Genomic DNA, 21,661 nt, shown 5'->3' with positions numbered 1-21,661 from the left:
GATTTTAGTTCATGGAGGGCAAGAAGAACTTGAGTTTAGTGTTAAACCAAGTGTTCTGTCATGTCTGCTTTTCATTTATCCTGTTTGGTCTTAAATGACCTATCTGTTTTTTTAATATAAGGTGTGTTTTAGTCCCCCAAACTACATCTAATGTCAAAGTGAAGATCAAATGTATATCAGTTCCCACTTTCTATCATCACAAGTGGAAAATAACCTCAAGCTTGTCTTAATGGAAAAAGAAAGGTTCTATCCAAAGGGCAAGATAAATAAATTGATTTTAGAGAAAATTTGGGTCTAAACATTTATTAAGGGCCTGTTATGTGCTAGGCACTGTACTAAGGGCTGGGAGAGGCAAAAAGAGGCAAAAGGTAGTCCCTACCCTCAAGAAGCTTATAACCCAAGAGGGAAGACCATGAGCAAACAAATGTGCACAAACAACTATATACAGGATAAAAAGAAAATAAAAATAGAAAATAAAAAATAAAAGTGGGAAAGCATTACAATTAAGTGGGGTTTCTTCTCAAGAAACAAAAAGCTAAGTTATCAGAATCTTTTTTTTTTTACTATATGCCTTATTTTTCTCAGCACATATAAATAACTGAACACTACATATTATTTTGAGTTCGTGCACAGTGCTACAAATCTCAACCACTTCTTAATTTTACCTGCATTGCTGTATCCTTGTCAGGTCTGAATGCTGACTCTTTATCCACCAGAAGTAGAATGCTGTGAATGGACTGAGGGGCAGAATTCTGGAATGAGAAAAGTGAGGTTAGTCATCATTTTGAAATTTTATTTAAAGCTTTTTAAATTATCAACTGAATAATCTTCCATACAAAATTTCCAATATATAAAAAAATAAAAAGATTTTAAGTTTTCAGTATATAATTTTAATTATGTACAATATGTGTATAAGTTTAAAGCATGTTAAATTTAACATATAATAAAAAGCGCTCAATCGTGTTCCTTTCTGAACTTCTTTTTGATTTCTGCTCCGTATTTTTTGTTTTATTCATCTTTCTTCCTTTTTTGTATCCCTGTCACTTTCCACTAACTTAGCACACATCCTTACCCAATAAAACCCCTCACTATAATAAATAAGTACAGTCAAACACTTCAACTCAAGCCATGCTTGAAAATGTATGTCTCATTCTGCTCCTCTAGCCCATCACCTCTCTGGTCAAATACTTTATCATCACCAATACTTCTGAAGTCATATCATTTTCTAATTTTTTTAAAATTGAAAAATAAGTTAAATACAGTTGCAATTGATTGGCACCATCTACAAAAAGTAAATATTTGCCCAAGCCATACATTTCCAAATTGAAGGAGAGGTAGTGGAATATAAAATGGAACAAACACTGGCCTCAGAGTCAGAAGACGACCCCAAATCTCAGACTGTTGGATGTTCTAATCCAAGCTTTGTTTATCACTAGTTGTGTGACTTTGGCTAAGTCTCCTGAGCTCCTGAGACCTCACTTTCCTTTCCTACAAATTAAGAGGCTGGAAGATGACCTCCAAAATCCCTTCCAGTTTTCAACTTTCTGTGATTCTATAATTTATAGTTTCCTCATTCAACAAACATTTGTTTTGTTGATAGTTAAATTCAGCCTGATTAGAGAATTATTTGCTGTTGTCCTTCATGCTTGAGGAGGACAAAAGGACATCATCATGTCTGGGTCAATGTACAGTGTGTCCAGTTGAGGCTGATCAGAACAATACTGGTTTGGAAGGTTCTACCACAGTCGGGCACAAAGCATCTATGTGACTATTTGGGAGAGAGAGATCTCTAAATTTGCATGTCTCATATTTTTTTTGAGCTAATGCCATTTTACTTTGCTCATAGAGCACAGTGCCTTCTTTGATGTGGACACATCGTGCTGGGTGGTCCTCTCTTACAATATATTCCAAAGCTCTTCAGAGAGACGTTGAGAGGGTCCTTGTAGCATTTCTTCTGACCTCCATGTGAGTGCTTGCCTTGTGTGAGTTCTCCGTAAAATAACCTTTTAAGCAATTTGGCATTTGAACAATGTGGCCATTGCACAGGAGTTATGCTTTCTGAAATAGAGTTTGAATGCCGGGCAATTTAGCTTGAGAAAGGACCTCAGTGTCAGTACCTTATGTTGCCATATGATCTTCAGAATCTTCTTAAGACAATTCAAATGGAATTGGTTGAATTTTCAGCACTGATGAAGCCACACTGATCTGCAATAAGGACTGATCCTGGGGGGACAGGCTGAACACTACTTTAACGTTTTCAACAGACGGTCATCAACCAGTGCTGAAGCCATTGACCATACACCTCAGGTTGAAGTCAATCCCTCTCTAGCCAAACTTCCAACGGAAGAAGTCATTAGGCTCATCTCATGTGTCAAAGTGCCTGGTGCTGATTTCATTCCAGTAGAGAGTTACAAGTTACGGGGTAGCTCATAAGAAAGCTGCCTGAAATCTCTTAAGGACCAGACTTTATTTCTACCCCCTTGCTTATAAATTTTTAAAAATAGTTTTGTTGGTTTTTCTTTAGCAGTTGCTTCCTCGCCATTTTATTAGAATATTTTGGAAGAGTTGCCTAATTACATGATGGTATTCATTCCTGTAAAGTTCTTTCTATGGCTCATAGTTCTGTTCAACAACATCTTGAGAATGAATCAGGCATTTTCAGTTTCTTAAAGTTTGATCCCAGTCCTACAACCCAATTTAACCAACATTTTGAGAGCTAACCATCTGCACCATGTTTTGAGCAATTGTTGAAATATTTTTTTAGAAGTGCTTTAAAAGCTCTTTGTGGGTGAATTTTTACCTTTGGGACTTACAAACAGAATTCAAGCTCCTTCAGGGGAGAAACTGTTTTGTTTTTGTCTTTCTCTCCCTGGTATGTATGTAGCATTATTCCTGACATGTAGTAAGTGCTTAATAAATGTTTTTGATTTGATTGTTCCTGTTGCATTCAAAATTCATTGCAGAAGACAGGTTAGCTACAGATAAAACTACTTCTTTAGAGTATGTGGCAGTCACCCTATATAGTGAGTAGGTAAAACATAGCAATTTTTTAAAAAGTGTTATATGTTATTATCCTAATTCTTCCAGGATCCTCCTTAAGTTTTACAAACATCACTATTCTATATGGTAATGCTTTTCAAACTCCAATTGCTTTTTAGTTTCAAATTGAACTTAAATAATTTGCTTATCTTCTTTGTCAGGAAAATGTGTGGGGTACATGCTGAACAGGAATTAGAAATCAGTCAGAAATGGAATTGAGAGTGAAAACATGTCCAGACCTTCAAACTGAATCCAACTATAATACTATCATGTCTCCCTAACTCCCTTATCTCCACTTCCTTCATTGGAAACAAACATCTCATTGGACACTTTGCCAAAATCCATTCTGCTACTTTCAGGAGTTCTTTTGGTATGAGATTATGATGTGTTTTTTCTTAAGACCAATACCTGGGACAACCTAAAAATATCCAACACTGAATGTACCTTGAAAGCAAGACTAAAAAAAAAAACCCAAACCAATTACATCAACACTGACTTGATAGCATTTGGATATCCTTTTCTAAGTGATACAAAGTCCCTTAGAATATCTAGTTAAGACAGAACACTTGAGAAGTGAGTGGGATTTCTTCACTCATCCCCCCTGCCCCCCATTTAAGTTTAACTTTTCTGAAAAAATGCTTGTCTCGGGGCAGCAGCTGTGAATTCAGGAAGGGAGGCTATCCATATCCAAGGACTACACATGGCAACTGTCGCCAGCTGGGGGAAATTAGCTGTACATGACTCAGAATGGATATTAAGCCAAAGCAGTAGTTTGGAGGCACTAGGCTACTCAAATGAAAAACAGTAAGTGATAAGGCAAGCAGTATTGTGTAAATTTCGCCCTATCTGCAACAACACACAGACTAGCAATCAGGGGCTATATGCCAATGGACTAAAATCTGTCTAGGTTTGTAATGCTAGATTAGAGAAAGCTATTTGATTTTTTTTCTTGCTTTCCCAGCTCTGCTCCTGACTTTCTTGACTTCGACATGATGCTTCAGCTAGAGTTTCACCCTGGCATCTCCTTTAGTGCCTGGAGCCTCCCTCAGGAGGGCTCCCTTCTCCTACTTGTAAGTTCTTCCATTTTGAACAGAGTTCCAGGCTGGCCAGCCTTCATTCCCCTCCTGCTTTTATTCCTGACTTCCACACCATGATCCTGCACCAAGCACCTTATGCTTTTCAGCTCCCTGTCTTCCATAATTAGAATTTAAGCTTCTTGAGGGCAGAGGCTTATATATATATTATCTTCAGCACTTAGCACAGTACCTGGAAAATAGTGTTTCAAAAATACTTCTTTATTAGCAAACGATCATTTTAATATAAAAAACAGAAAAAAAGGAAAATGTGAACTTTTGTTACATAGCTTTTTTTAAGCACTTATTACATTAAATCAGGAAGTAACAAAACTAACCTATTTCTCTATCCCCTGTGAGTTTCCTTCTTTCTTTTGTGTATTTTAAAATATTTTATTGAAGTTCTTTGCTTTTTAAAAAATTTCAGTTGCTATTTATAACCCTCTCCACCAACTAGAAGACTCTCCTTGTAACAAATAGGTACAATCAAATAAAAACAAATAAACATATTTCCTGTGTCTGAAAATGTGTCCTTCATTTTGCACCTCTATACCGCAGGTTCCCTGCTAATAACTGGGAAACATATTTCATCATCAATCTTTTGAGGTCATGATTCATCACTGCAGTGATCAAAGTTTTGAAGACTTTCAAAGCTGTTTTCTTTTACGTTATTATTTTGGTCAGTGTGTAAATTATTCACTTGGTCTTACTCACTTAACTCAGTATCAGATCACAAAAGTATTTCCAGGCCAGTTTCTTTGAATCAGTCATTCATTATTTCTAATGTAATGCTCCATTAAATTCCTATATGAGATTTGTTCAGGTATTTTCTGTTTGATAGGTAGCAACTTTGTTTCTAGTTCTTTGATACAAGAAAAAAGACCTCCTATAAATAATTTTGTACTAATAGATCTTTTGCCTTGCTCTTTGAGCTCTCTATTATAGGCAGTGGTCCCACATGGTCAAATGGTATGCACAATTTAGGAATTTTTTTGTATATAGCTCCACATTGCTTTCTAGAACGACTGGACCAAAAATTCTAATAAAAAATATTTGAAAGTTTATTAAGGGCTCTACCATGATGAGTGGCAAATTTATGGTAGCATATGAACAAGAGTCCCACTGGATACGTAGCTATGGCTAGGTTAAGATCTACCTTCCATTGGAGAACATTCCAATTGAGGAGATAACAGGTCTATTTGAATACTCAAGTATTCAGTACAGTATCAGCTCTATTTTAGTCTATTTTGCTTGCAAATTCATTAAGAAGAAAAATTGTTTCTTTTGTGTTTTTTTCCAACTCTGGTGCCTAGCAACATTCTTTGAACAAAGCAGCTGTTTAATAGATGCTTGTTGAATTGAAATAAAGAAGCAGCAGCTAATTGAAAGATGTTTAGAAGATCCTTTTGGGGGTTGTGAATGAAGGAATTAGCAGAATTGGTTTCATCATCTTGTGCCCCAGAGCTACAAGAAATGTCATTTTATGAGACATTTGGCTATTCTGCCTTGCAGTTCCAAGAATAAGCACATGTGATAGACCACCATGAAGACACTTGTAGCTTATTGTGATGACATCTGTTGCAGCAGATTAAGAAGCTAAGAAATTCTATGAAGTGCTTGATCACAGAATTATATTTCAGAGTTAGAAGGAAACTCATTAGCATCTAGTTCAATCCATACCTGAAACAGAATCTGATCTGCAACATATCTAAAAAGTATTCATGGAGCCTTTGGTTGAAGCCCTCCAACTAAGGAGAACCTGCTAGCTCTTGAGGCAGCCTATTCCAGTTCTGGATAGCTCTAATTTCTAGGATGTACTTCTCATGGCAAGATTAAACTTGCCTCTTTCTAACTTTCATGCAGTGATTCTAATTCTGCTCTCCCAAGGTCAAACAAACCAATTCTTAGCTGTCTTCCATTTATATATAGCCTTTCAAATACTAGAACACACCTATTATGTTCCTTTCCTCAGTAGGATAAACATACCCATTTCCTCCAATCCATCTCTATATGACATGAAGATATAGTCCCTCACCATTCTGGATGTCCTTCTCTGGATGTTCTTATGACTAAATGAACATTTACCTTGCTATTTAGCAATTTCACATATGTATTTACATATATATATGTATAGGTGTGTATATTTTATATATATATGTATATATATATGAAGGTAGACACCTGAAAAGTTGACAAAAATATATTGGAAGATACAATTAAGAATCAAGAAATAAAAGAGGAAGAAGGCTTGCACAGTAATTAGGAACCTTATACCTATAAACCTTGATTACATTCTTTTTTTTAAAATTGATTTTCTTAATATGTCTTGTATTTATGCCACCTAGAATTCTCTATCCTCTCTCTTTCCCAGGAAGCCATCCTTTATCACAAGGGATTACCTTGACTCCTTCCTTAAAGAAGAGAGATGGAAAGTGCCTGATATGGTAAATATTCAATGATTCCATAAAAAATGGAATTGGCTATATTTTAGGGATAGGAACTAGACTTGTGATTTCATTGCACAGGGAAGTCCCAGATGAAGAAACCCCCTTTAACAACAAAGGTTAGCACTTCTTTTGCAACATGTTGTTCCTTCTTTGTTCTTGAAGAGGATCAATGACATCACAAAAGTAATGTCTTGACTTGTGAATGAATTGGATTTAAGCGAGGCAGAGCTGTGCAAAGTCTCTGCTCCATCACTGGACTCCAGTCGCAAGATATAAGTCAAGGCAACTGATGAGGACCCCTCTACAACATGTAGTCCCAGAGAGTTACCCAGCACTCTAAAATGTTAAGTGACTTGCCCAGAGTGACACAGCCAATATAGGTCCAATGCAGGACTCATACCTAGATCTTTGCTTTCTATTCATTATACCATATTGCCTCTTACCTTATAACAGAGGAAACAACTGGTTACAGATGTGGGAGTCATTTCAGTATTGGCTATCTACATGCAGTTAGATCGTTAAAGGATTGGAACACAGTTGTCAAAGCAAATATCAAATTAGATGAGACTGAAAAGATTAAAAGAAAGTGCTGAGTGTAATCACAGCAGATACCACCCTCCCCCTCCACCTTAGCTGTTGACTCAAAAAGAGGGGATATGGGTAAATGGAAAGACATTAACATAATCACTATTTCTTAGAGTAATTTAAGCGATGCAAATTAGAGAAGTTTAACTAAGGAAAATTAGTCGCCACAACAAAGAGGCTGAAAGAGCCCAGAAACTATCTCAGCTCATAAATGCTTTATGTCTCTGAGAAGAAGAACCATATGAAACTATATTCCTATAACCACGATATCTAGAAAAGGGCCTTGTGACATCATTAATACTGCATATTCATTTCCATTTGGAAAGACCAATACCCTGGAGATTTATCTTTAAATATATTTTGTTACCTGTTAAAATTTTGCCTTCTTGAGGTCACAGGGAATTATGAATTCTTTGTACTCATCACTAGCTTACAAATAGACCCTTTGTGGGTTTGTTTTCCAGCTTTGTAATACCTTTCACAGGGGATGTAGGCAATGCTTTGCATCCAAACATCTTTGTTTTTCACGCAAAATTCACAATATATAGAGAGTATTCTTAGCTGTCGTTGATGGCAATTCATTTATTGGATTAACTGAAGCTATGATGTCCTCTCCTCCAGTTCTGTGGAAGAGGCTGTCATTTGTAAACATAAATCTAACATCAGGCATTTACTAGTCAATCAGTCAGTCAACAAGTACTGATTAGTTTACTATGGGCCAGGCACTGTGCTGTGATCTGGGTGGCAAAGTAGATACATTACTGGACCTGGAGTCAGGAAGACCTGAGTTCAACTCTGGTCTCAGACACTTACTAGTTGTGCGACCCTAGCTAAGTCACAATCTCCGTTTGTCTCAGTTCCCTCTTGTGTAAAATGGGGATAGTAGTAGCACCTATCTCTCAGGGTTGTTGTGAGGATCAAATAAGACAATAGTACAGTACCTGGCACACAGTGATACATAAATAAATGTTTAAAAAAAAGATACAGAGATAAAAACAACGTTCTTCCACACAAGGAGCTCACATTTGAAAAAGGGAGACAACATGTCCAAAACTAGGTACTTGCAAGATATATACTACCTGTGTGATCATGAGTAAGCTCCTTAGTCTTTCACAACTTAGTTTTCCCATCACAAAAATGGGGACAATGTTACTTGTCCTACCTACCTCACAGCATCATAGTGAGGAAAGCCCTTTGAAAACCTTATGGCACTATGGAGATGACTAAACAAGTTGTGGTGCAGACATATAATATGACATCACTCTGCTGTAAGAAGGAAGGAAAATGAAGAATGCAGAGGAACATGGGACTATCTACATGAACTGATAAGTAAGTAGAACCAAGAAAATTCTATGACCAATGTCTGCAACAACTCAAATGGAAAGTATAACTAAAACTGAATTTTGTGTAATTATAATGACAAATTCAACCTCCACGAATATGTGAGAAAATACATTTTCCTTCCTTCTTTGAAGATGTAGGGGAACCATAGGTGTGGAACACTGCATATGATAAGGTCAAACTCCTTTGAGGTTAAGCTGAAGTGCATTATTTCCTCTTTCTTTTTTACTCTTGGTTATAGGGGATGGTTTCCTGGGGAAATGAGGGAACAAAGATTATTTGGAAATGAAAGTTAGGTAAACAAAATTTCAATAATAATTAAAAATCAAAAACAGAAAAATATTCTTCAAATAAGATAATAATCACAAAGCACTTAATACAATGCCTGGTATAGTAAGTGCTATATAAATATTAGTTATTATTATTATTGCTGTCATGATGTGCTGGAAAAGAGATGGTTCTTTTTTCCAACTTTTCCACTTTTTTAGCTGAGTAGAGCACAGTTTTCTAGTGCTCGGTGCCAAGATATGTTCATAATACTTCCATCTTAGTTTCTTCCTCATTTTCTGGGTGAGTTAATTATGGATTCTGTTGAAATGAATTGCTAGGGAATGCCTTTTGGAAGGGGAGCATATTCCCCCTTTGCTTCCATATAGAATATGTAGTTCATGACTGTGGGGTTTAAGAACTCCATTTTTCATCAGCAATTTGCCACTCCCTTTTCCTCCCAAAGCAGATCACCTGAAATCTCGTCACCATGCAGACTGACTCAAGTTTTGATACTCAACACCTTTTCAACTTACTCTCAGCTGTCTCTCCCTTACTGGAGGGCTGGAGGAGGGATCATTAAACTGCTCCCAAAGTCTCCCTTTGGAAAGAGCTCACAACTTTCCAGGTAACTCCTTTTTCCACCAGCAGCTTGCTTGGCTTAGACTGCACTAAACACCATGCTCCCATGCAGGATATACTCCTGGTGACTTCTCCCCACTTTTCATTTTTCTTTTGTGTTGTTTTCCCTTCATTCGGTTATCATGGCAAACCTGTGTCATAGGTCCTATTATTATGGCCACATTCTGTCAGAAATATAGGTTTTTTTTCCCTCAACCACCCCCCTTTTCTTTTTAGACTTAAGTGGAAGAGATTCCTTACTTTTTTAAAAATCAAATTATTTTATTTGTTCTCAGTGTTCTACAATCACTTCCATGTATCTTAGATTTTTCCCCTCCCTCTCCCTCCTTCCCCATTCCCTCCCCGAAATGGCATACAATTTTACATAGGTTCTACACATACATTCCTATTAAATACATTTTCATCTTAGTCATGTTGCATAGAAGAATTAAAATGAATGGGAGAAATCATAAAACAAAACAAAACATAATACAAAAGAAAATGGTCTCCTTCATTTTGCCACCAAATTCCATAGTTCTTTCTTGGGATATGGAAGGCATTTTGCCTCAAGAGCCCACTGGGAATTTTTTAAGTCCTTGCATTGCAATGAAGTACTACGTCTACCAGAAAAATTCCTCACACACTGTGGTTGTTGTGGTGCATACAGTTCTCCTGGTTCTGCTCCTTTCACTGAGCATCAGTTCATATAAGTCTTTCCAGGTCTCTCTTAAGTCTTCCTGGCCACCATTTATTATAGCACAATAGTATTCCATTACATTCATATACTACAATTTATTCAGCCATTCCCCAACTGCTGGGCATCAAGATGCCTTACTTTTACTCTGTCCCAATCTTACTTTATGTATTAAATCTCAGGCAAAAGTTTTTTTTTAATTTATTAATTTTGAAATAACTCTGGATCTATGTGAATGGATGAAAAGCATTTATTAAGCATTCACTATGAATTAAGTGATGGGGATCACACATATAAAAGTGAGATAGTCCCTACCCTGAAAGGAACATTCTAATAGTTGGATATAGCACTTATAGGGGAGTGTTAGCCAGGGAAGAGTGTTTGGGTCTAGGAAGTCAATGAGAGTAGAGCTCTTAGCAAAGCACCTGGCATGTAGTTCAGTCATTTTTCATTGTGTACCCCATGTGGGTCAACATTGGTAAGTTCTATTACTATATGTCAAGATCCTAATCAAATCTATTTAAACAATAGTACTTTAAGGAATAGATACATTTTTGAAAAGTTTAATGTAAGCTGAGTTTTCTTATAACAAAGTCAAATTAACAACATCTATTAAGTGCCTATTATGTGCCAGGCACTGTGCTAAGCACAGGGAATACAAAGAAAGAGAAAAATAGTCCTTACCCTTCAGGAGTTTACAATCTAATAGAGGAGACAATATTTAAGCAACTATGTCCAAACAAGATATATAAAAGATAAATTGGAGATAATCATGGAAGGAAGGCATTACCATTAATGGGGACCATGAAAAACTTCTTGTAGAAGATGGTATTTTAGTTGAAACTTAAAGAAAGTCAGAGAAGCCAGGAGGTGGAGATGGAGAAGGAGAGAGTTCTAGGCATGGGGAAAAGTCAGTGAAAATCCAGAGTATGGTGATGGAATGTCTTGTTGGAGGAATGGCATGGAGCCCAGTCATCACTTCCCTTCTTTCAGATTATCCATTAATTCTGTGCATTTGCATTCCCAAGCAGTTATCCTTTCTTTTGCTTCTTTGGTGAAACTGGGCACCTCATTCAAATTTTTTTATTCTCCCAATTATTTCTTCTGTGTAGGACATACATCTTCTTTCACAGTTCTTCTTTCTCTTTTAAATCATTCAGGAACATTCACAAATTCTTGGGAATTTACAGCATCCTCCATCTCATCAATGTTGATTCATTTCCTTTTGTCTTGTAATTTTTATTCTTAGATGTTATGCTCTTTTATTTGATCTGGAGACCACACTTCCTTCTGCTATTATTAATATCTTCCCTGTTGGTTTATCTGCTCATGCATAAGGTTTCTGAGTTTTCTTCTTCCTGAAATCTTTAGTAATTTCAGTCTTCCCCCACTTCTTTACTTTCCTTTATTGCTCATTTTCTGACTCCCTCCCATTTAGAGGCTTTGCTATAGGACATATATTAAAGAGTCTCAGCCTCTTCCCATTCTGGGCAAACCAACTTCAGTCTCTGTTCCATGTGACTTCTGGATGGGTGGGAAGGAGACAGAACTGGTCATAACTGGATGCTAGTCACTTTCCTCAGGTTTAGTTGAGCACCACACAGCCACATGAATGTGTTCTGCCCCTGTTTCCTCTGTTCCTCAATTCATGAGTTCCTTTGTTCCTCAGTTCTCTGGCCCTGCAGCACAAAACTCTACCATGAATTTCAGCCTTAGCAAATTTCTGTTGTTTGGATCTTTGGGGCACTGGGTTCTAGTGGAGATTTGGGAGAGAAGAGGTAGGGGTAGAGAGCTGAGTTCTGCTGTAAGCCAGTGAGTTAGCTTATGCAGCCCAGCTACTGGGAGTGTGGTGGGATGTAGTACGAGGGTGCCAAACAAGCATGTATTAGGGGTTTAAGGCTTATTGGTCTCTCATCAAATTTTTACCTTGTTTGCATTTTTGTTGTCCTAGGTTGTGAAGATGGTTGAAATTGCTTTATCTGTGGTCCTTAGCTCCTCTTTTGAAGGGATTCAAGAGGTCATGAAAATTGGAGAAAATGTGTAGTTTTCAATCTTTTTGGTCATGTGATCCACCAAAAACTCCCACAATGATCTCCTAATTGCCAAACTGATGACCTTTTCTCAGTCCTTAAGCTTCTCAACTTGTCTGCTGGCCAGTCATTACAACATAGAGTGAGGGGGGCGAGTAAGATGGAATTAAGATGATTAGAAATGTAGAATGAAAGTGAAGTTATGAAAAGCTTGGGGAAAAAAAAAAACGCCATGCAGAGAATTTTACATTTGATCCTGAAAGTAATGGGAAGCCATTGGAGTTTATTGAATAGGGGAGCGGCATAGTCATAGCTGCACTTTATGGAGATAACTTTGATAGTTAAAGGGAGCATAGTCTAGAGTGCAGAGAAACTTAAGGTAGGGACATCAACTTGAGACAAGGGTTCACAGGTTGGGAAGGTATGACTGGGTTTTGATTTGCCTCAGTACAGGGAAGGGCATTCACTCTGATGAGATCACAGATCCACTTGAATATTTTGAGTTAAATCCTCCTGATATAACTAGAGATACATGAACAGAAAAGAAGGTGGGCCAGTCATGTAACAAGAGTGACAGATAACCAATGGACAGTCAATGTGCTTTCCTGGCATTATCTACACAATGTCAAGGAGTCTTGATGAGGGGTTCCAGCATGAAGGTTTATGAGTAGATCCTTTGTGGAAGATTTAGGAGGACTGGGGAAGCACAATGATTTATTGAGCACCTACTATGTGCTAGGCACTGTGCACAGTATTACCTCATTTGATCCTCAATAACCCTGGAAAGTAGGTATTATTATGATTTCCATTTTATAGATAAGGAAACTAATGTAGACAGAGGTTAAGTGACTGGCCCAGGTTCACATAGCTATTAAGTGTCTGAGACTAGACTTGAACTTAGGTCTTTTTGACTCCAGGCCTAGCACTCATTACTTGTGTAGGAACTCTGTTGGGTTAAATAATAATAATAGACTAATAGCACCAACTAGGATTTATATAGCACTTTAAGGCTTGCAAAACTACTTCCAAATAGCTCATTTTGTTCTCATAACAACTATGGGAAGTAGATGATATTATTATTCTCATTTTATAGATGAGGAAATTAAGGCTGGAGGTGGTTAAATGACTTTCCCAGGGTCACACAGCTACTAGATGTCTGAGGCTAAATTTGAACTCAGGTCTTCCTGACTCCAGGTCCAGCATCCTATTCCCTGGTCCACCTACTTGCCTCAGAGAGTTACAAAGAAATGGAACAAAAGGAAGGAAAGAAATCTTGTAAGGTGGAGGAATGATTTTGTGTGGAGAAAACCCTAAAATTTCATGATTTTCTTATGTCTGACACTGGCTAGAAAAGAAATGTTGTCCTAAACAATATGAATCAAAATACTATTTCTCCTTTAATTCACTGTCACAAAATTATAGTTTATAGAAAAGAAACAGTGCATGTGTGTTTACACAGACAGAGTGTTTCTGTAGATATGGTAGGTTAAGGATGAAAGTCAGGCCGCAGCATTTTGGAATAAAATGATTATTTTAATGTATGATGAATTTATGGCTAGAAGAGACCTAAACAGGCATCTACTCCATTCCCATTACTTCTCCATCCCTGCCCCACCTTTTTTTCTTAATAGATTAGAAAACTGAGGCCCACAGAGTTTAAATGCTTGACCCTTTTGACTAGGGTCTTCTACCTTATGTAAAACAATTGGCAGTCAATGATATATGATCAAAGTATCGTAATGCTAGAGGGAAAAGGGATCACAGAAGCCATCCAATCCAACTCCTCCACTTTACACATGAGGAAACTGAGGCCCTTAGAAGTTTCAATTACTTGACCAAGATCACACACACAGAAGTAAGTGTCAGGGATGGACTGATACTTTTGGATTTCCAGAACGATCCAGACTTAGTTCACAATTTTCTGTAAGGGCCTACTTAAGTTAACAAGGGATTAGACTCAGGGTGTTCCAAAAGTTTGAGTGTGGTTTTAAGCCTTGACAGCTTAAAATTACACTAAGACATTTGTACAGAATCCCTTAGTCCTAGCATTATTATTTTCTTAATGTAAGGTAAGATTACATTCTGTTGCCTCATAATATATTCCATTAACTCTTTCTCCCATCTTTTAAAAATGAATTGTTGCTTAGCCACACTCTCCTGATCTTGTACTTAGGAGGATGATTTTAAAGTTTAATAGCTTAAGACCACATGAAGATTTTTGGGAAACTCTGTATTACTCTTTAACAGAAGTCTAAACAGTACCTTGATCATTCCCTTCTGTGAATATGAACAAATGTTAATTCTTTATTTGAAACCTATAAGTACATATTCACTCTCAAATAGACACACACACACACACACACACACACACACACACACACACACACACGATCTTTTCTTTGTAGGACCTTATGTGCAGCCAGAGGACAGGTGAAGGGAATTTTATCTTTTCATAATTCAACTAGGTTATTGTCCTTACAGATATCAGCACCCTAGGTACTATACTTGATGTGTCTAGTAAAGTATTTCCCTTCATCCACAATATAATGTCCAAAATGGCCTTCTCAGTATTTCGCAGCAGTAAATTACAATGTAATGAAAATGACCAAAAATCACATTTTCATCATGTTTTGAGAATGCTGTGGAAATAATACATTTCAATGAACTAGAATTGTTTTTTGTTTGTTTTATTGTTATTTTAAGAGGCCTTGGGGGATAGGAGAAGGAAGGGGTATCACTCTAGTAAAACAAAGCAGAATCACAGTTGTTTATATCTTTTTTTTTTTTAAGTCACAAGGGAAAAACACAAGACAAATGACTTCTCTCAAGGGCTGTTCTGGTTCACTTTTATGTCCTTTTCTTTTTGTTTCTTTTCTCTCTGAGATTACATGTTCGTAATAAATGAATACAATATGAATAAAAGACTCTTTAAACAATCTGTCTTTTGAAAGTCACATGAGGTTTCCTGGAATAGCATGTTGCCTAATTACACTATAGTTATCTTCAGAAATGATCTCATAAATTCAGCAAGACCAGTATTTTCATTAAGATGGACACCGATTCCTCTTATTTTTTTCCATCCTAAGTTCTTCATGTTTGGAGTTGAAGTCCTTACCCAAGACTGGCTTTAACATTGGTCTAGGACAAAGGAAGGCTAATAAATTATGTAGCAAAAGGGAAGTTGGGTCCCGTTGAAGAATACATAAAGAGAATGTCCACCAGTGGGAGAATTTGTTAAGGGATGCAAATCAAGCAATGCTGACAAAACCATAGGACTATGAAGTGAAAAGTTCAACCATGCTTTGTTCCCCATGTTTCATATTTTAGCATAATGAAGCCTGATGGGGTGGTTGGCAAAAGATTCCCTGTGGTGCATTTCTAAGGTATTGATAGGTTTTGATTTCCATCAGTTGAGGGAGAATATTCACATTGATGAGATCATAGATACATTTGGAGATTTTGAGTTGAGACCTCATGACATAGACAGAGGGTGGTAAATGGAGGAGGTGGACTAGTTATGTAACAAGAAAGACAGATAATGAGTGGTCAGTTGAGTTGCTCCATTGGCATCTGTAATATGTCATAAGTTGGAGTGTATCCAGAGGAGGGTTATCACCAGTGAAAAGAATGGAGATCACGCCATACAAATAATAATTATTATGACCACAACAATAATAGCTAACACTTATATAATGCTTTCTGCAGCTCAGTGGTGCAGTGAATAGAGTTCTGGGCCTAGAGTCAGGAAGATTTATCTTCCTGAGCTCAAATCTGGCCTCAGACACTTATTACCTATGTGACCCTGGGCATGTCACTTAACCCTGTTTAACTCAGTTTCCTCATCTGTAAAATGAGTTGGAGAAGAAAATGGCAAACTTCTCTAGTGTCTTGGCCAAGAAAACCCCAAATGGGGTCACAAAGAGTTGGACATGATTGAACAACAACAACATATAATACTTTAAGGTTTACAAAGTGCTTTTTATGTGTTACATCATTTGATTACATAAAATTCTGTGAGCTATGTGCTATTATTATCCCCATTTTACACATGAGAAAATGGAGACTGAGAGATATCAATTGACTAGTTCATGATCACATTAATATTATGTGTTTATTATTAAATGTTTGAGGCAAAATTTCAACTTGGGTATTTCTGACCCAAGGAATTTGGGGAAGAATCGACTTAATCAGTTGGTGGTCTTCATGTTTCTCAGGAGCTGTCATGTCCTATAGAGTTTAGAGTTGTCTTGGTTGGTTCCATCAAGTAGAAGTTACATAGAAACCAAGGGCATTTCAATATAAAGAAAAGCTTCCCAATATTTATAGCTGTCCAGAAGTACAACAGACTGCCTCAGAAAGTTGTCATTTACCAGTACTCGTGATTTTCAAATGGAAGTTAAATGACTATTTGTCAGAGAAATAATAAAGGAGATCCTTAGACAGGTAAGGGTTAGAATAAATGGTCTGTGAAATCCCTTCTGAATCTGAAATGGTAAGATACTGTGATATAGTAAGCTCTTAGATATCTGTTTATAGAACTGGATGTAATTTAAAAGATAAAAATGTGATTTTTTTCTACTTTTTTCACTGTTTATTTCCCCCATTCTTCTCCAGCCTTTTTATTGTGACTCAGACTTAGAGTTTTTCTATTGAATGTGAACAACACTATTTGGCCCTTATCGCACTGGTAGACTTGGAAACAAATCACTGAGTAGAGCAGCTATACTCATGTGCCCCAGAGGCAGAATGGCCCAGAGTAATATTTCCTACCTCCCAAAACACTGAGCATCAGTAAAATGTCTAAATTCGCCACCATGGGATGCTCAGCTTTCAAGTCATAGCATTGCAGTTCTCAGCAGATTTTGGTAGGAAGGACCAGGAACTAGGGAGAGGGAGTAAGCCAATAGTTCAAGAATTAGGATGCTAAGAGAGAAAGGAGTCAGTTTTTTAAATTCATAGGTTTCAAGACCTAAGAACATTTTGTGGTAAGACTTTTGTTTGACTGGTAAAAATTTCCTTTAGGCTAAAACTAGTTTAAGAATCAGTGATGGAGTAACATATGATTGGGAGTCTGGAGACTAAGATTATAGTTCCATGTTGTCCCATTCACTGAGCTGTGTGATCTTGAGAAAATCAGTCCTTTCCCTTGGCTTCACTTTCCTCATCTGTAAAATGAAGCATTTGGACTATATGACTTCTTAGGTTCCTTTCTAAAGGTCTGTGATTTTTAATATTTTCCTCACATACCTAATTTACTGGGTGGTCATACTGATAAAAAATAATCTAACAAATGTGAAAATGCCCGATAAAGTAAGACAGAACAACATAGACCCACCACTACCGCCACCACCACCACCACCACCACCACCACGTGAAATCATTGAATCTCAGGAATGGAAGGGACCTCAATGGTCATATGGTCAAAACTATACCTGAACAAGAATCCCTTTTAGAGCACACAAAACATGCTTTTGTTTTAAAATTTCAAGTGAAGAGACCCTGTTCTTTATTGAGGCAGTCCTTTTGAATGGCTCGAGTTCTTAGTATGTTTACCTTACATCAAACCCCAAATTATTTCTTTGTAACCTCCAACCTTTGATCATAACTCTGATCTCCGGAGCAAAGCAAAGCACTTGAATTCTTTATCCACATGGTAGCCTTTCAAGGACTTAAAGACAGCAATCCTATATCATTTAAGGTTTTCCTCCAGACTAAACACCTCCAGTTACTTCCAAAGATTCCCATATGGCATTAATTCCAAGCTTTTCCACATCCTGGTTCCCATCTCTGGACACTCTCTAGTTTATCAATGTCCTTACTAAGAGGCAAAAGTTAAAATGGAGCACAGGATTCTAGATATGGCCCGACCAGGTCAGAACTCCATGGTCCTGGTGTTATTCCTTTTTATCCTAATTTTGGGGTAAAATTACGTTCTGTTGCCTCAAATGTATTCCACTAACCTGAATCTTTTTTTGTCTTTGATTTTCAAAAATTTTTATTGAAATATTTTTTTCCATTTACATGTAAAACAATTTTTTCTTTTTTTTAAAACTAATTTTGAGTTCTAAATTCTCTCACCCTCTCTTCCTACTCCTCTCTTTGAGAAGGCAAGCAATTTGATAAAGGTTATACATGTTCTCTACATCTTTTAAAAATGAATTATTGCTTAGTTGAATTTCTCTCACTTGGTATTTTTAAAGTTGGATTTTTTTAACCCATGTAAGACTTTAGTTTTATCCCAATTAGACTACACCTTATTAGATTAGACTAAATAATCTCTTAAGATCTTTTTTGGATCTTGTCTGTCACCCAGAGTGATAGCTATCCCTGTCCAACTTTGTATCATTTGCAAATACGATAAAGATGTCATCTATATCTTTAACCAATTGATAATAAAAATGTTTAACAGCACAGGGCCAAGCACAGATCCACTGTGCACTCTGCTGGAGACCTCCTTTCAGTTGGACACCAACCAAGGTTACTTTTGGTGTGCAGCCATTCAACCCTTTCCACATTCCATGGAAGGAGCAAAAGAAAAAAAAAAACAAACCCAAATTTTTCGTGAGTTGCCTTGAAGTATCAGAGTATTAAAGTAAATAAGAAAATGAGGCCGAGTCCCATAATTTTTAGTTTTTGTATCAACCTGACCCTGATGGAACTTTCAGTTTCTCAGAGTGAACAAGCAGCATTCTAGATGTTCCAACTAGATCACATGATTTTCTATCACCAGAGAACCTTCTGACCTGGTATTTATTTTTCTTTCAGTTACTACTAAAACCAAAGGTTATTCCAGTGGCCACTGATGAAATCAAATACCATGGAATCTTTGCAATAATTTCTGGATCTTCTCCCTTTCCAGTAGCTAGTGTTGGCATGATGCCAAGAAGAGAGTTCTTTGGCTCTGTTTTCTTCTTTTTAAAAAAATCTTGGCTTTGTAACAAATACAATATCCTTTTGGTCTCTCATTCCAATTCTTTACATTTCACTTCAGTCAAAGTATCAGTAATAACCTTTTTACCTACCTCCTTCAGAATTCCTCTAATACTATTCCCCTTGGAGCACAGCATAAGCTTTACTAGCCAAACTACAGAGTCTAATTAATTCTGAAAGCAAAACAAAGGTTTTTAAAACAACAACAAAGGATGAGGGAAACAAACACACCTGTAATGCTGTGACAGCTCTGAAGAGAGCAGGGATAGGCTGGCATTTCCGTGCATCCACCAAGATAACCAGTCCCAGATCTCGCACCTCCTTCCTGTAAAAAGAAAAGCAAGTTGACTTTTAACTAGTTGGTATATTTTGAACATTTCTTAGCAAGAAAGGTTATTGCTAATATTTTAATAAGATGATCTCATTTATGGCTCAAAAACTTGGTGGCTCTACTGATTTTTTAGATACTCCCAAGACCTCCTTTTTTTTCCTCTTTGTTTCCCAGGATATTAGTTATACTCAAATTAGATTTATTATTCAGATTTAATCAGTTAATTTTGTCAAGTACATGATTCTAGGGCTAGCTGAGACCTTGTATTACATTGATGATTAACAACTTGCTATAGTTACTCTTCAAAAAATCTTATCCATCTCTGAAAATGTACTTAGCACTGTCAAATTAAATACGAAACAGAAAAGCAAAGACCTATCTTTGGGTTTTTCAAAACAAATAATATATTAACTGAGATAACATATGTAAATCATTTTGCAAACATGAATAAACTATTTAATGTTAGCTATTATTATTATCAGTAGCAATCAAGAAGTATTTATTAAGAGCTTAGTATGTGTCGTACATTATTAGTTATCATTGGACAGAAAAGTTTATCCTGGTGTGGCTGAGAGAGAAGATCTTAGTAAGACCTAAGCTTTACTCACTGTTTTTTCTGGAAGTATGGAAGATAATAGAGAATAATGCTGTGAGATATAAGACCTTGGGGACAAAGGAGAGCAATTCTCATAGCTGATATAAATTTATATGAGGTTTTCTTAATTGTTTCTCTAATAGGATCCTAGAATTTGGGAGGTGGGGTGACCAGCCTTCTTCTCTTTCTCTCTTTATATTTTACTACATTAATATAGGCATAAAATTATCAATAGGAAGCAAAAATTTTATGCAACTGCTTAAAAAAAACATACTTTTGGGTTGCATTAATAAAAACAGAGTTTCCAGATCATTGAAAGTAAGAGCTTGCTGCTCTCGGGACTTGCTGAACCAAATCTTGGATACTGTATTCAATTTTTGTTGCTAAATTTTAAAAATGGGCATTGAGCAATAGGTGTGTGTAAAGGAGTAGAGTCAGTATGGTGAAGAGTAGGGGAAAATAAATTGGTAGGAGAAATAGTAGAAAGATATGAAGTTGTTTAGTACAAGGTGAGCTTCTTGTAGGCTAGGAGAATTTTGTTTTTGTTCTTGCATCTCCAGCACCTAACACAGGGCCTGGAAAAAAGTAGGCACCATGTAAGTATTTGTAGAAGTGGACTGAATTAGACAAGACTGAGAGCTATGGTCAAACCATTGTTTTCAAAAACGTGAAACTCTGGCTGTAAAAACAACGCAACTCAACAATTATTCACTAAAAGCCTATTGTGGGAGCGTATTCTGTGATGTGGATAGAAATTACAAGTAGAACAACTTTTTAATAATTGTTGTTCAGCTGTATCTAGATCTTCGTGACCCTGTAGACCATGTCTCTTTGTAACACACCAGTACTGTCCTTGGAGTTTTCTTGGCCAAGATACTAGATTGGTTTACCATTTTCTTTTCTAGTGGATTAGGAGGTTAACTGACTTGCCCAGGTTTATGCAGTAAGCGTCTGAGTAAGTGTCTGAGGCTGGCTTTGAACTCAGGTCTTCCTAATTCCAGATCCAGTGCTCTATCCAATAAGCCTCCTTTTAACAATTAGAACTGTTCAATAACAGAAAAGGTACAGTGAGCACACTTGCCTTCACTTGAAGTCTGTGAACAATAACTAGATGGCCATACTTTTGTGATACTGCAAAAGGATTCCTGATTTGGATGAAAGACTGAGGGACTTCTATGATTTTATGTTGCATCAAAAAGCCAGAAAGTGATATATTAAAGACATCAAGGGTATTGGGAAGAAAATGTATAAGAACACTGCTCTGTTCAAAAGGAAAAATGGAATTTGAGTCTTCAGATTATAGTTTCTCATAATAGAGACTTCTCTTCACCAATTACCTAATGGGCATCTTTTCAGCTGGGGAATAAATAATTAATTTTGTTAGCTTTAGAGAAGTTTAATGTTTTGGTGGCCTGTTCTGAGTAAGGGAAACATTTCTTTAATGCCATTTTGGTAATGAGAGTTGTGAATTCAATAAAAGTAACAACTGCATAAAGGCTTCAGCCTTTGATTCACTAATTAATTTCGCAGAAATGCAGCCAGGCTACATTGTTCTGGAACTCACATTACTTCATTCCAACTTTGAAAGAAAAAGGCATTGAGCCTAAAGCAATAAAGCCACTGCTGTAGTCCAAACCTACTTAGCCCTGTGTCTATAGCTACATGTCTATATCTGTACCTACAGACACAAAATTCTAATTGATATTCA

At 36.8% G+C, this 21,661-nt stretch overlaps 1 protein-coding gene and 1 long non-coding RNA gene across 6 annotated transcripts in view; one reads left to right on the top strand and one right to left on the bottom strand.

Moving 5' to 3' along the window:
• PLEKHG4B (pleckstrin homology and RhoGEF domain containing G4B) overlaps window positions 1-21,661 on the bottom strand; it is a 323,118-nt gene that overhangs the window by 54,004 nt on the left and 247,453 nt on the right. For all 5 annotated transcript variants that reach the window (XM_072605293.1, XM_072605290.1, XM_072605292.1 and 2 more), the window contains 2 exons: window positions 19,259-19,352; window positions 666-752 (listed from right to left, as the gene is read on the bottom strand). In XM_072605293.1, coding sequence (XP_072461394.1) covers window positions 666-752; window positions 19,259-19,352 — 181 coding nt within the window. The remainder of the gene's footprint in view (window positions 1-665; window positions 753-19,258; window positions 19,353-21,661) is intronic.
• On the top strand, window positions 689-4,638 carry LOC140501538 (uncharacterized). The gene is made up of 2 exons (XR_011966221.1): window positions 689-771; window positions 4,001-4,638. It is a non-coding gene; the product is annotated as an uncharacterized lncRNA (long non-coding RNA).

This window comes from Notamacropus eugenii, chromosome 4 (assembly GCF_028372415.1).
Source record: "Notamacropus eugenii isolate mMacEug1 chromosome 4, mMacEug1.pri_v2, whole genome shotgun sequence".
Lineage (NCBI taxonomy): Eukaryota > Metazoa > Chordata > Mammalia > Diprotodontia > Macropodidae > Notamacropus > Notamacropus eugenii.
Note: the sequence above shows the minus strand (reverse complement) of the source record. Positions and strands in the feature narration are given on the sequence as shown.